The 12,767-nt window shown below is 39.5% G+C and overlaps 1 protein-coding gene across 1 annotated transcript; it reads right to left on the bottom strand.

Moving 5' to 3' along the window:
• Positions 1-377: 377 nt before the first annotated feature.
• On the bottom strand, positions 378-4,335 carry LOC138358054 (uncharacterized). The gene is made up of 4 exons (XM_069315520.1): positions 4,202-4,335; positions 2,711-3,256; positions 1,742-1,854; positions 378-1,560 (listed from the first exon to the last, which is right to left on the bottom strand). Exons 2-4 carry the CDS (start codon positions 2,903-2,905, stop codon positions 1,329-1,331), a joined length of 540 nt encoding a protein of 179 aa, XP_069171621.1. The 5' UTR covers positions 2,906-3,256; positions 4,202-4,335; the 3' UTR covers positions 378-1,328.
• Positions 4,336-12,767: the final 8,432 nt, after the last annotated feature.

Genomic DNA, 12,767 nt, shown 5'->3' with positions numbered 1-12,767 from the left:
GCGCCTCGCGTCCAGGGCTCCCAGATGGGAAGACGACGTACTGACGTCCCTCGTCACAAGGCGGCCCCCTGGAGCGGGGACGCATCACTTAAGCAAAATATATAATCAATAAAATATATAATCAACAGTCAGGTGTTGACAAAGGCCCAGATCGGCCGAAACGTTCATCTCTCTTTCCCATTTCTCTGTGGATTTTCCGCATATAATCAATAATAATAATAATAATCATGCATTTTAACATGTTAAACATATATTTTAACATCGTTAACTGTTTATAATCATTATTAAAAAACACAACGGTGCCACTCAGAGTGCAGCACCAGAGGTGGCGAGTTTCATACACTCTGCCCTTTATCATTGTGATCAAAATGTTCAGCCATGTCTACTTAATTGTGAATTTTCTATCACAACTAAATCATGTCAGGCTCTTACTATATATACTTGTAATTAGAAATTGTCGCCATTATGGCTTCTCTGAAAATTGTCAGACCTACCTAATATTGAGTAAGTCCATAGGACTAGAGTCTGATATATGAACACCCAAGTGTTTAAGGTTGAGCGGGACATTAATCTTAGTGAAAGTTATGGGTTCACAAGTATAGTCAAAGATCAGGCTTGTAAACATTAAGAGAACAAGAGTATGCAAACAATGATATATTTTTTATTTTGTCAACTTAAAACCAAGAGTTGCCTTTTAACAGTGAAAATCCCAGTAGATAATATAGGTAACGAAGCCATATGTGAAACAATACTTTATGGGTTTTTTTCTGGTGTTGAGTACAGTATAAGATTTTAAGTCTTTCATTATAATGCATTGATCAGTAACAGTTCCGATGTGTCACTAGCATTATTGTATCTTAAGGTTGTTAGAAATATGTTCAATGAGATTAAAATTCTGTAATTACAACATGTAAATTGCTTTTATGCAATAATTGTTTTTCTTCTCTACACCAGCATATAATCCTCCTTCAACCTTCATTATCTTTTAATACGAATATTCGATCTACAGCAAAATATTTTTTATTTAAGATTGCAAAATAGATTACCTTTTGCGAAGCCAAAGCCTACAAAGGTACATTAGAAATACAAGCAGGTACTGTGGTTGAGGGCAGTCATTTTGTAAGAATTTTTGTACATCTGATTAACATATTTACAGCAGCAGCATTAACCTTCCCCTCTGTAACAAGGGACCAAGCAGTTGTTCTTTATCAAAACTTTACCTTCATGGATTTACATACAGGAAGTATCTGTTCCCCGGGAATTCGTACCGTCATTAGACCTGAACATTGACCAGTCATAACTATATGGGACCTGGTCATTGACCAGAATCATGACCGCATACGACTTGACCAATGGCCAGGACCTTGACCACATGGAACATGACTATTAGCCAGGACTTTGATAACATCAGCAGGAAGGAGAGGACACGAGGGGAAGACACGGCTGCACTGGTCCTGGTTCGTGGTCAACGCCGCCCACTGTCCGACCAAAGAAGCGTATTGGTACTTGGCGGCGGGTGTGTGTAAGTCCCCCCAGGAGACAGGCAGGCCCGGCTCAGGACTGAGTGAACAAAAGAAAACGAAGATTGATTGGCATGACGGATAGAATGAATAAATAAAAGTTTAATTTATTTAACAAATCGTCACCTGTAACTGAAGGGGCATCAGTTTATAATTTGTTACGATGTCAGAGAGCAAGTTAGTCATACAATCTAGTACCCAGCATTAACTAATGGATCTACCTGAGGGCGGAGATGACAGTGTTGTGGTCGGTGGTCCTGGCCTCTGGCGGGAGGCTGCTGGCGTGGCAGAGAGCGAGGGCCGCGCACCCGGAGTCGTCCAGGTCAGTTACCACCTGCGGGAGTCATTATGTTATAAGAAACGTCACTTTTTTGAACACCGGAAGTGATCATTTGTTAAGAAATATATTTAAACATTTGTAAACGTAATAACACTTATGAACCTATATAACATTTTAAGTTATAAGTTTGTGTTTACACTTATAACTTGACAGATTAATGTGCTCGATAATCTCTTGTAATAGCGCGAGTTTGACAACTTTCTATTTACACTATTCAGTTTCTCGGTGTATATTCACTGAATTTAACCCTTGGAAAACCCTTGGAACCCTTGAAATACTTGGAAAAAGTTTTTCCAAGTAGAAAGTGTCCTATCCACTTGGATAGGACAAAAGCCAATCAACGCGGAAGTGCACTGAATTCACTAAGAGGTTCCGGAAACCCCAACTGATGCCACAACCTCAAATGATTTTCTCATCGATATATCACACCATTGTGACTTGTGTTCTGAAGGAGGAGTAAGTTTATGAACACCAGTACCCACAGGTCAGAGTGTAGGTGGGCCAGTTGTAAAACCCAGGATGTGGCACCATTTGGGGCCTCCAGATCTTCCCAGAGAATTCAGTAGAGTTCCAGGTCGCTTGGCTTTTGTTCTATTGTGGCAGAGTAAGGCGAGCATTTGGGAGTCATCGGAAGGGTAGTTCAAGCCGCTTCATTGCCTCAAATGATTTTTTTAATTTATATATCACGCCAATATGATTTCTTTGGAGTCTTCAAATTGTTGTCCTGTACGGTTAAGGGTTATGCAATCTACAGTTAGAGCGACATCTTATATAGGTAGGATTATACCTTATACAGTTAGTTCTAATCCTTATAAAGTTAGTGCTCAACCTTTTACAGTTAGGCGTTTACCTTATAGAGTGACTGATGGAAGAGATCATCACTGGCGTTGAGGGTGTTGGTGTGGACGCTCCTCCTCCTCCTCTTGCCATTGGGCACAAAGTTGTAAGCGATGGTAATGAAACCGACCACGCCTATTGCAAGTGCAGCTGCCGTGTCAGCCACATATATTGCACGACTGATGACTGTGTTGTTGATGTATGCCATGTTTCTGTTGTTGGAGCTGGCTGTACGTCTGTTGTCCGGGACTGGGTGTTGCTACTGTTACTGTGACTGGTAGTTGCGTCTGTTGTTGGGGCTGGTGTTGATATTGTTAGTTGGGGCTACCTGTTGCTTGTACTGCTGAGAATTGTTGTGCGTCTGTTGTTGGGGCTGGTGTTGATATTGTTAGTTGGGGCTACCTGTTGCTTGTACTGCTGAGAATTGTTGTGCGTCTGTTGTCGCACTGTTACTAGTGGTACTGTTGTTTTATTCTGTTATTATTACCGTTATGTTATTACCGTTATGCTATTATTCTGCTTCAAATGCTTTTGATAGTCTCGTAGTGAGAACGACGTCCTGGAAATACATTAAAAGGAGCTAGTGAAGACGATAACTAATGCAGGCACAACTGAAGACGGGCGTGGGGAAGGCGCGGGAAACATGTGTCGTTATGCAACTGGGATGGGTGATGGAATGGGGCGTTGATGGAATGGAGGATTGATGAGATGTAGATTGAAGGGATGACAGTATTTCCTGGAACATGATAAGTTGCCACACTAGTAGCTCTATGGTGACTAAACTGGTTTTGTACTTTTAGGGAGAGTCGTAGTATTTATATAAAGGAAAACGCAAAGAAAACAACATATGATTTAACAGCGCTACTTAAGCTGCCAAGTGTTACTTAAGCTGTCAAGTGTTACTTAAGCTGACAAGTAACAGTTGTGCCGAGCGGGAGACGAAGAGATCGCGTCCCACTCCATGCTATCTTTAGGTTCGTTGTTGGGCTTAAAGCCTATCAACCTCCAGAAGGTTATTGAAACCGCTACAATAAATTAGTAACCAACCAGCAAGTATACTTTAGTTCGGAACATAGTCTAGGATTAAATTATATTCTCTGCGTGTATACTCCGAGAAGCGGGATATACCTGTGTATCTGAGATGGCCATTTTTTTAATCTTATAAAGTTCAAAAGCTGGATCCTCCAAGATTGCTTTCTTATATCAATGTTTTTTTCTGAACCAAAGACATGTGAAGGAAAATGTGTTCGGATGCCTTGTGGGGAACCTTATTATTATTAACACCTTTATTAACAAAATTAATTACAATTTTGCCTAATCTGAGGATTTCGATTAAGTCTTATTAAAGTGAGGATAATGCTGGTATTCACTGTCACGCAGGACAGAGGGTCATACACAACACAATAGGTCTAAACTGTAGGCGGACGCACATATATATCATGGTTACAATCAATGTTTTAATGTGTGGAACCGGATCAGTTTTACGTTCGACAAAGGTACTTACTAAGTTACTGAGGGAGAGAGGTGCGTGTGTGTGTCCTGTGTAGAGCGGCTGGGAACTAACTTTCGGACACAGTGAGTCTGTTATATACACCTTCACTCCCCCGGCCCATGACGTCATGTTATAGGCTGCGTCAGAAGCAGACTCAGCTGTAGTCTCTGCCTGTCCCTCCTCCTTTATCCCTCTGAACTATCTTGCAACTTACTACCAATCCTCACGCCCCCAACCTTGAATCATTACCTACACCTGTTATCAAATCTTAGTTTACGTCCAGCATTTTAACAACATCAAGACGTATGGGTGTTCAAGCATCGTCATAGTCCTCAAAGCCGATATTGGTAACAAAGATATTGCAGGTATTTGACACAGCAACCCATATTTACCATAAATCCTCATAACAAAATACAATTATTTAATTTGCAGATTTTTAAATACATATTTTATTAGAAATATTAACGGCTGTTAATAATTTATATTTTTATGGCTTAATGTTGCCACGTTAGTTATTTATCTCGACTCTTAAAATCATTAAGGACGCGAGCCAATCTGTTTTAATCTTCAAGTATGCGGTATAACCTGAGAAAATACACGTAAAGTAAACTTTACGTGCATTTACACCCTGCCGAAATACATACGTCTACACCCCCTGCCGAAAGACGCACGTCCATACCATATCAAAAAACGCACACATGCGCCCCTCCTAAAAGATGCACGCACGGAGCCTACCGACTCATGCCCATGCTGAAAATTTTCTCCATTTTGAAGTAACAAGTTTACCTGCAATCTCCAAACCATGTTTTTGTCTGAAGCGCCTTAATTCAGTCCCTTAGAAATCTACGTCTATTCATGCCAGGGAAAGGGAAATTTTACCTTTGAATACCCGATGGCTTTGCTAGGTAGTGTAGTCTCTCATGCACAACCCTCAGGTAATTGAATTTCGCTCAGGGAAGATCAACTTTCTCGTAGTGCATGGGGGGATTCATGTGGTGAGAGAGAGAGATCTGTGAAAAGCTCATCTTGTAGTTTGGAATTGAACAGAAGGTTTCTGAGGACTAACTACAATGGAATTCAAACAGATTATTGGATCCAAACTAGGCTGTTTGTTTATGGAAAGCCTATGATGATACAATGGAGATCTTGGATTTGATAAGAAGAACTTATGAATTCTATTGTTAAATATATACACGGTATTACTCAGAATGATCTCATCAGGTAAGTTGCTATGCGACTAAATGAAATATGTTGACCAAACCACACACTAGAAAGTGAAGTGACGACGACGTTTCGGTCCGTCCTGGACCATTCATAATCGACTTGTGAATGGTCCAGGACGGACCGAAACGTCGTCGTCCTTTTACTTTCTAGTGTGTGGTTTGGTCAACATATTTCAGCCACGTTATTGTGACTCCTCGCCTGCAAATGAAATATAATTTGCTTCGTTTGACTGAAAACATTTGCTTTTTAATTTTCAACCTACTTTTTCGAGGGATTTCAGACCCTGCAAAATTGAAGTATAGTTTTGGGTCAAGATTGTCATGACTTTAAATGATCTTATATGCTTGTATTAAATCGCCTCTTATTCTTCTTCTTTCAAGACTGAATAAGTTTAGCTCTTTTAAACGGGTTAAGTATGATTTATTTCCAAGGCTTGTATAAATTTTCAGGCTCGAAGCTGATTATAAATTTGGCAAATATCTTTTCTCACGTACAGCGACCAAAACTGCGTGTCATATTATAGTTTAACACGGGCAAGTGACTAATGCAATTAGACTGACTTTCTTCAATACGAACTTAAGCTCTTCCAATTAAACTTAATATTCTATTTGCATTTTTTTTACAATCTCGGTGTATTGTTTTCTTATAAACAATGACTTAATGCTTGTTAATCAAGGCCTTAAACCCCTTATGTTAATCATGGCATTAAACCCTTTGTGTTAATCAAGGCATTAAACCCCCCCCGTGTATGAATTATACACACAACTTACAACTAATTATGTTCGAACTTTTCTTAAATAGTTCTTCGCCCTCTTCCTTTGTACGAATCCCACCAGTTTTAAAAGCTGCACCAACTTACTCCAAATACAAATAATTACCAACAAGCCTGTATCTAACATGATTTAGACCTAACTAAACGAAATTATGTTATATATTTATGTTAATATGATAAATATTTTTTTTCAGTACATATCACGTTAAAATTGATGAATGCATTTTTAGGATCTGCCACCACTTGGGCATGGTTAAAATACAAGAAACTATAGCAGAGCCAAAACACCTAACCTATGCCTAACTGTGCACAAAATTTAAATATATATATTACTCGATCTAACCTTTCCAAAATATATCCATTGTTTCGTGTTTTATTTTGTGCCGAAATATTTTGTTTACGCTTTATTTACTATATATGCTCCTTATTATACTCTCGTATCCTTTATATTTCAATTACGGTAGAGCACAGGGCTAACTAAATTCCAAACAGCATATATAAAGCATTCTCCGTCAATACCACTGTTGCTGGTAAGGTCAGTCTGGAGCATTATTGGAGCCTTTTTACCTTGCAAAAAATCTGGATTCGTAATAAAAGTGTACCAAATGGTTCTTTGGAGAATGATCTTTATCACCCGCCAAACACACGCCGAACCTACGACGTTGGTACAAAGTTCGAACAAGTTTTAACACCTCCTAACCAGTTATAACAACCAATATAGCAAGTTGTAACAACGTTCTAATACGTCATAAACACGTTAAACCAAGATATAACAACTTTATTACAAGTTGTAACACGCGGAAAATAGAGACAGTTTCGGTTTGTGTTTCCAGGGGTATACTTCCTCCCACACTATCAGCCACGGGCAAAACACGCGTCATCACTCACAGGAAGCATATTGATGAGCACACTTAATTATATACCGATGATATATATACTCAAAAAAGTATACTCTACTTCTCAGTATATATACAGTGAGTTAACATTGGCTCTGGAGTATCTTCACTCCCAAAGTTGGTCAGTAAGAACTTCTGATGCCCTTAATAACCTTCCAGATGTTTGATTTGGTGTTAGGCTTTAGGTCCATCACCTGTGAGCCAACCTGCAAGTATAAGTACAGAATAACCCAAGTAAACTCTTAATGTATACACACCAGGAAATGAGGTTCACCTTTCGATGAATATTTCCCTATCTTCCTTTGGAGCTGAAATCTGTTTATGTAGAAATGTTCGAGCTGTGCTGCTCAATTCCTGGAATATACTTATATATAAAACCTCACGTCTGTGTGCATGTGGACATCTCTTGCCGTATAGGATTGACTTTTCATAACAGTAGCGACACCTCTTGCCGTATAGGATTGACTTTTCATAACAGTAACAATATCTCTTACTGTATAGGATTGACTTTTCATAACAGTAGCGATATCTCTTGCCGTATAGGATTGACTTTTCATAACAGTAACGACATCTCTTGCCGTATAAAACTGACTTTTCATTACAGTAACGACATCTCTTGCCGTATAAGATTGACTTTTCATAACAGTAACGACATCTCTTGCCGTATAAGACTGACTTTTCATTACAGTAACGACATCTCTTGCCGTATAAGATTGACTTTTCATAACAATAACTTCGCTGTTCTGACTTGACCCTCAAACAGACTTGACTTTAACGTCTTGAAATCTATTCATATTTATTAAATAAGACTTCAGATGAATAGCTTGGAGTCTTCAAAACAATTGTTCACTCGGTACTTCATCGTTATGTAATAACTGAATTATAAATGTATAGGCATTTGTGAATAAAGGTTTGTATTTGATTTGCTTGTAAGGAATGTCTAGTTTTTAAATATAAATGGTTTATTGAATAATTTATATAACATATTTTAACTAAACTTTGAATTGTACAAATATTGGAACTTTATTTATATCCTTAGCTCCAAGCTAAACAATTTTAATAAAACAATTTGCATTTGTCATTAATATTCACTAATTTGTATCCTGTGCTTTGGATTTACATTTAAAATAATTTATAAATTATACAATTTAAGATATACTGAAAATTGCCATTTTATTCAGCAATTATCAGACTGAAAATTGTCAGCTGTAAACCGTGTTAAGAATATTGGCTTTGAATGACGTCTCAATAAATGTATTCAGACTAAATTACATGTCGTTATAAAAAGTTCCATCACTCTTACTGCCTCACATTGTCACTCTTCGTGCCATCTTCTCAGTAGGCTGCATATATATACATTTTCAGTTTATATTTTATTTATCATATTTTAAAATAATATTACAGAGGGAACATATACACTGAGAGGTGTAGCCCTCTCCTTCGTGTCTACAGACTGAGAGTTTACGGAGAGTTTACTTTAGTCCCGGATAATGTTCCGGAGGTTACTTGCTGATTGGTCAGTAAGCAGTTTACTGAGTTTACTTTACTCAGGGACAATGTTCTGGACTAAAGTGTACTTGCTGATTGGTCAGTAAGCAGTTTACTGAGTTTACTTTACTCCGGGACAATGTTCTGGACTAAAGTGTACTTGCTGGTTGGTCAGTAAGCAGAGGTTGAAAGGTATTAATCCTAACACCAAACCAGAAAACAAATTATTAGAATTTTTAAATTTACGCAAATACGTTGAAATATATACACTTTATTTTCATCTCGTGCTTCAACAAACTAGAGGTAAGGATAGGATTATTTTTTCGTTGATTTTCAGTATCTTTATTTTGGTTTACATAGTGGCAGCTCTTACTATAACATCCTCTAGAACAAGGAAAGGTCATAACTATAAAACCTTCATAACGAAGGTTTTGTATAAAGGATTTATGTTGCCAGGAGGCCCTGACACATGCAAACTGACATGGGGACCTGCTCATTGGCCAGAGCATGACCATATGGGACCTGACTTGGCCAGTCATGACCACATAGACCATTTTCAATTGGCCAGCCCTGCCCTTAACCACATGGGACATGACTATTAGCTAAGACCTTGACAACATCAGCAGGAGGGAGAGGACACGAGGGGAAGACACGGCTGCACTGGTCCTGGTTCGTGGTCAACGCCGCCCACTGTCCGACCAAAGAAGCGTATTGGTACTTGGCGACGGGTGTGTGTAAGTCCCCCCAGGAGACAGGCAGGCCCGGCTCAGGACTGAGTGAACAAATAAAAACGGATTTTTTTAATGAATCTACAAACATAATTTTTTAATTACCTATCTTAATGAATAATGAAAACATGTGTTCTTGCATCTCAACTTGTTGAAGGTCATATACAACAGTCCAAAAACATATTAGAAATAAAATCTGACATGATTTGTCATATTTTCACAAAACATCTGGTCGCCTGACGTACAAGGAATTTTGCGAGGTAAAGTCCCCTCCAGCAAATAGTAAAATTACCTCTTGCACTGGTGGAATCGCCAAATGCTTAAGACAAAAACTATTTGCACACGGACTACTCACTGCTGAAGCACGAAAACACACTACATTGTATGATAACTTCAATACTGTTACACAACACACACATCACCTCTAACTGGGAAGGCATCAGTGTCGCTAATGATGTGATCTTTACGAAGGATCGCAAGGGATACATCAAAAGAAATATTCAATTTTTCGATGTATAAATACTGGAGAATTTATTATAGTCCTGGACTATGTTTAGGCCTAATGTGTTGTTGCTAGACGGCCAATAAAAAAATGTGTTTACCATAATAACCCTCCAGAGCAAAATAGGTCTTAAACCCAACACCAGCCTGAACTAACAACCGAATGACCCGGATTATGTTTCTTAGATACGACGAGACGGCATGTGAAGGGTATCTTATAACTAATTCCTTTGATCTATGACCAATAAGTAGGCACCTGGGAACGAGTTAGGCTGCCGCTGATAGCTGCATTCTGGTTGGCAGTCGTTGTCTTGTGGAAACATCCAAATGCCGAACAAGTTTCCAATCCCCGACAACGGAAAGCAAAAATCATATGTTACCCTCTTCGGATGGACAACCTACCTAAGGATGACGATGACAGTGTTGTGGTCGGTGGTCCTGGCCTCTGGCGGGAGGCTGGTGGCGTGGCAGAGAGCGAGGGCCGCGCACCCAGAGTCGTCCAGGTTAGTTAACACCTGTAGGAAGGACTCACGATGCATTAAAGAGTTCTGAGCTGTACCTGGCTGGGAAGGAACTTAAGGGACTTTACCTGGCTTAGGAGTAAGTCCTGGAACAGTACGTATATGTGTGTAGGCAGAGATGGGTTTGTGATTGTCATGTCTTGTCTCTTCTGGCTGGCAAACCCTAACACTTAATATTTTCTCCTTTTTTTCTAATTCACATACATGTTTTAGACTTAAGATTGTATTTTTCCACTGTATTAATATTTCTTTAAATGTGAACGCTAGGTATTAACTACAAATTTAATTTAAAAATCTAACGTATGTTTAAGTGCTTCTGTAAGAATTTCTCCCTCCACATGCTTAATGGATAAAGACAAAAGAGGAAAGAGACATAAAAGATTTATAGTAAATACTTTGCTAATACTGTTTGGGTAATTTTAAGTAAATTCAGAGTTTGTGCATTATATCTAACAAGAAAGATTTTCGTAACATATCTTAATTTGGAAATTGAATGCTTCGGAGATCACAATGGAGCCTACTCGTCTCGGCAGCTTAAGGAATAAGAGATACATGAATATCATAATTAAAGTATCTCAGGTTCTCTGAGCATTTACTATAAAATTCCCAGCTAATCTTAAAACTTAGCAATGATATCCATTCTTTTAAATCGTTTGAGTTTTCTTTTTACCTTAAAGAGCGATTGTCTGAATAAATTCTCCTCACTGGGGCTGAGGTTGGTGGAGTGGGCGTCCCTCCTCCTCCTGCCGACGGCGTAAGAGAAGAGAAAGAAAAGTTCGGAGATGTAGATCGACGCGACGACTCCTACGGCTGCCAACCTGTTCTTGTCGACTAAGGTGGAGTTGGCATTTAGTAACATAATGCTTCTGTGGTACTATGCTCTTTATCGTTTTTACTGTTGAGACTGTTACTGCATCTGTTGCTACTGCCACTTCTCTTTTAATACTGCTGCTGCTATATTTTCAACTTTCTCTTGATAATTATTGTCTGTTGTCTATGCAATTGTCTTTGTTTACTAAGGTTTCTCTTATTTCTGCACGGCTTATATAATCTCTTACTACTTCTGCTGTTGCTGCTTTTAACAATATTGTAGAAAGTATCAGCGACAAGCTGCAAATGAATGGCCAGGATCAATACTGGAGGGACGAATATTCTGATGACAGACCAGCAAGACTATTTTACTTCTGAACTATGTTTAGTAACATTGACAGCACAGCTCCTATGCCAGGTAAGTCCACTACGGGCTCACCATAGTCCGTGCTACTTGCCCCGCTCCTGTGCCAGGTAAGCTACAGGCTCACCATAGCCCGTGCTGCTTGGAACTTGTTCCGAGTAGCTGAATCTATAACAACAACAACAGTTCAATAAACACATTCCCAATGTATATAAGAACCAAGTCTGAAGACGGAAGACGTCAGATGAAGAACCAAGACTGAGGCGTCTCCACCCAACGCCACTCTCCACTTCACCTCAAGCCCTGACGCAGACCTCCCAACCCCACCCAGCTACCACGCCGCACAAACAAAGCCAAGATCAATAACCGTGAAAAAATACACGACGCCAACCCGCGGTGGATAGACCACCGATTTTTTTTAGCCTCCTCATCCACCATCCACATCCTCTTCCACAATTTCTACTCCTCAGCCTTCTTCCTAACCCCCGACTTTTCCAACCCCTTCGGACATGGGACTTGACACCGAGTAGCGAGGTACACTTCTATGTGTACCTCGCTGCCCTGATGGTAGAGAGGAAAGATAATTACCGCAAGGGAGAGAATGGATGACTACCAAGCAAGAATGGATGATAACCAAAATTAGAAGAAATACCTTCTTCTAAATAGAAGATTAAGAAAATTAACCAAAGAAGAAGAAATTAACCAATTAAGAAGAAATTAACCAAAAAATAGAAGAAATACAAAATTAGAAGATAGTGCTGAGGGAGAAATGGCGGGAACACGGGTGTAAGAACCGCGGTGACACCGCGAATGTGGAATGAAGGAAAAAGAGGTTGGGAGGGTTGGAAAAAGAAGTTGCTTGATGCAATAATTCTCAGGACCATTGAGATGCGTTGAGGAAACTTATATTATCAAGAAAAGAGCTACGATTTCTTGAATCTTGGACACACACACTGCCTATAATGGCTGTTTTTTGACTGGTACTTAAGTATTGAAAGAGTTCTCGTTTTTAATGGTACTGGTATGTTGGGTGAGTGTATCCTGGAGAGCAGCTGGAGACTGACTGTCGTGTAGAATGTTGTTGTTTTAGATTCAGCTACTCAAAATTACAAGTAGCTCGAGCTATATCAACGAGGAGGCCTGGTCGAAGACCGGGCCGCGGGGACGCAAAGCCCCGAAAGCATCTCAAGGTAACCTCAAGGTATGGTGAGCCCGTAGTGGACTTACCTGGCACAGGAGCGGGGCTGTAACTGTGTGTCGTGCAGAATGAGTGT

Source organism: Procambarus clarkii, chromosome 81 (assembly GCF_040958095.1).
Source record: "Procambarus clarkii isolate CNS0578487 chromosome 81, FALCON_Pclarkii_2.0, whole genome shotgun sequence".
In the NCBI taxonomy this organism is placed as follows: domain Eukaryota; kingdom Metazoa; phylum Arthropoda; class Malacostraca; order Decapoda; family Cambaridae; genus Procambarus; species Procambarus clarkii.
Note: the sequence above shows the minus strand (reverse complement) of the source record. Positions and strands in the feature narration are given on the sequence as shown.

Excerpts from the sequence above, each read along its gene's own strand:
- LOC138358054 (XM_069315520.1), bottom strand. The coding sequence starts at position 2,905 with ATGGCATACATCAACAACACAGTCATCAGTCGTGCAATATATGTGGCT. Across the intron at positions 1,855-2,710 it reads TCCATCAGTCACTCTATAAG|GTGGTAACTGACCTGGACGA; the intron begins GTAAACGCCTAA and ends TGACTCCCGCAG. Across the intron at positions 1,561-1,741 it reads ACTGTCATCTCCGCCCTCAG|TCCTGAGCCGGGCCTGCCTG; the intron begins GTAGATCCATTA and ends TTGTTCACTCAG.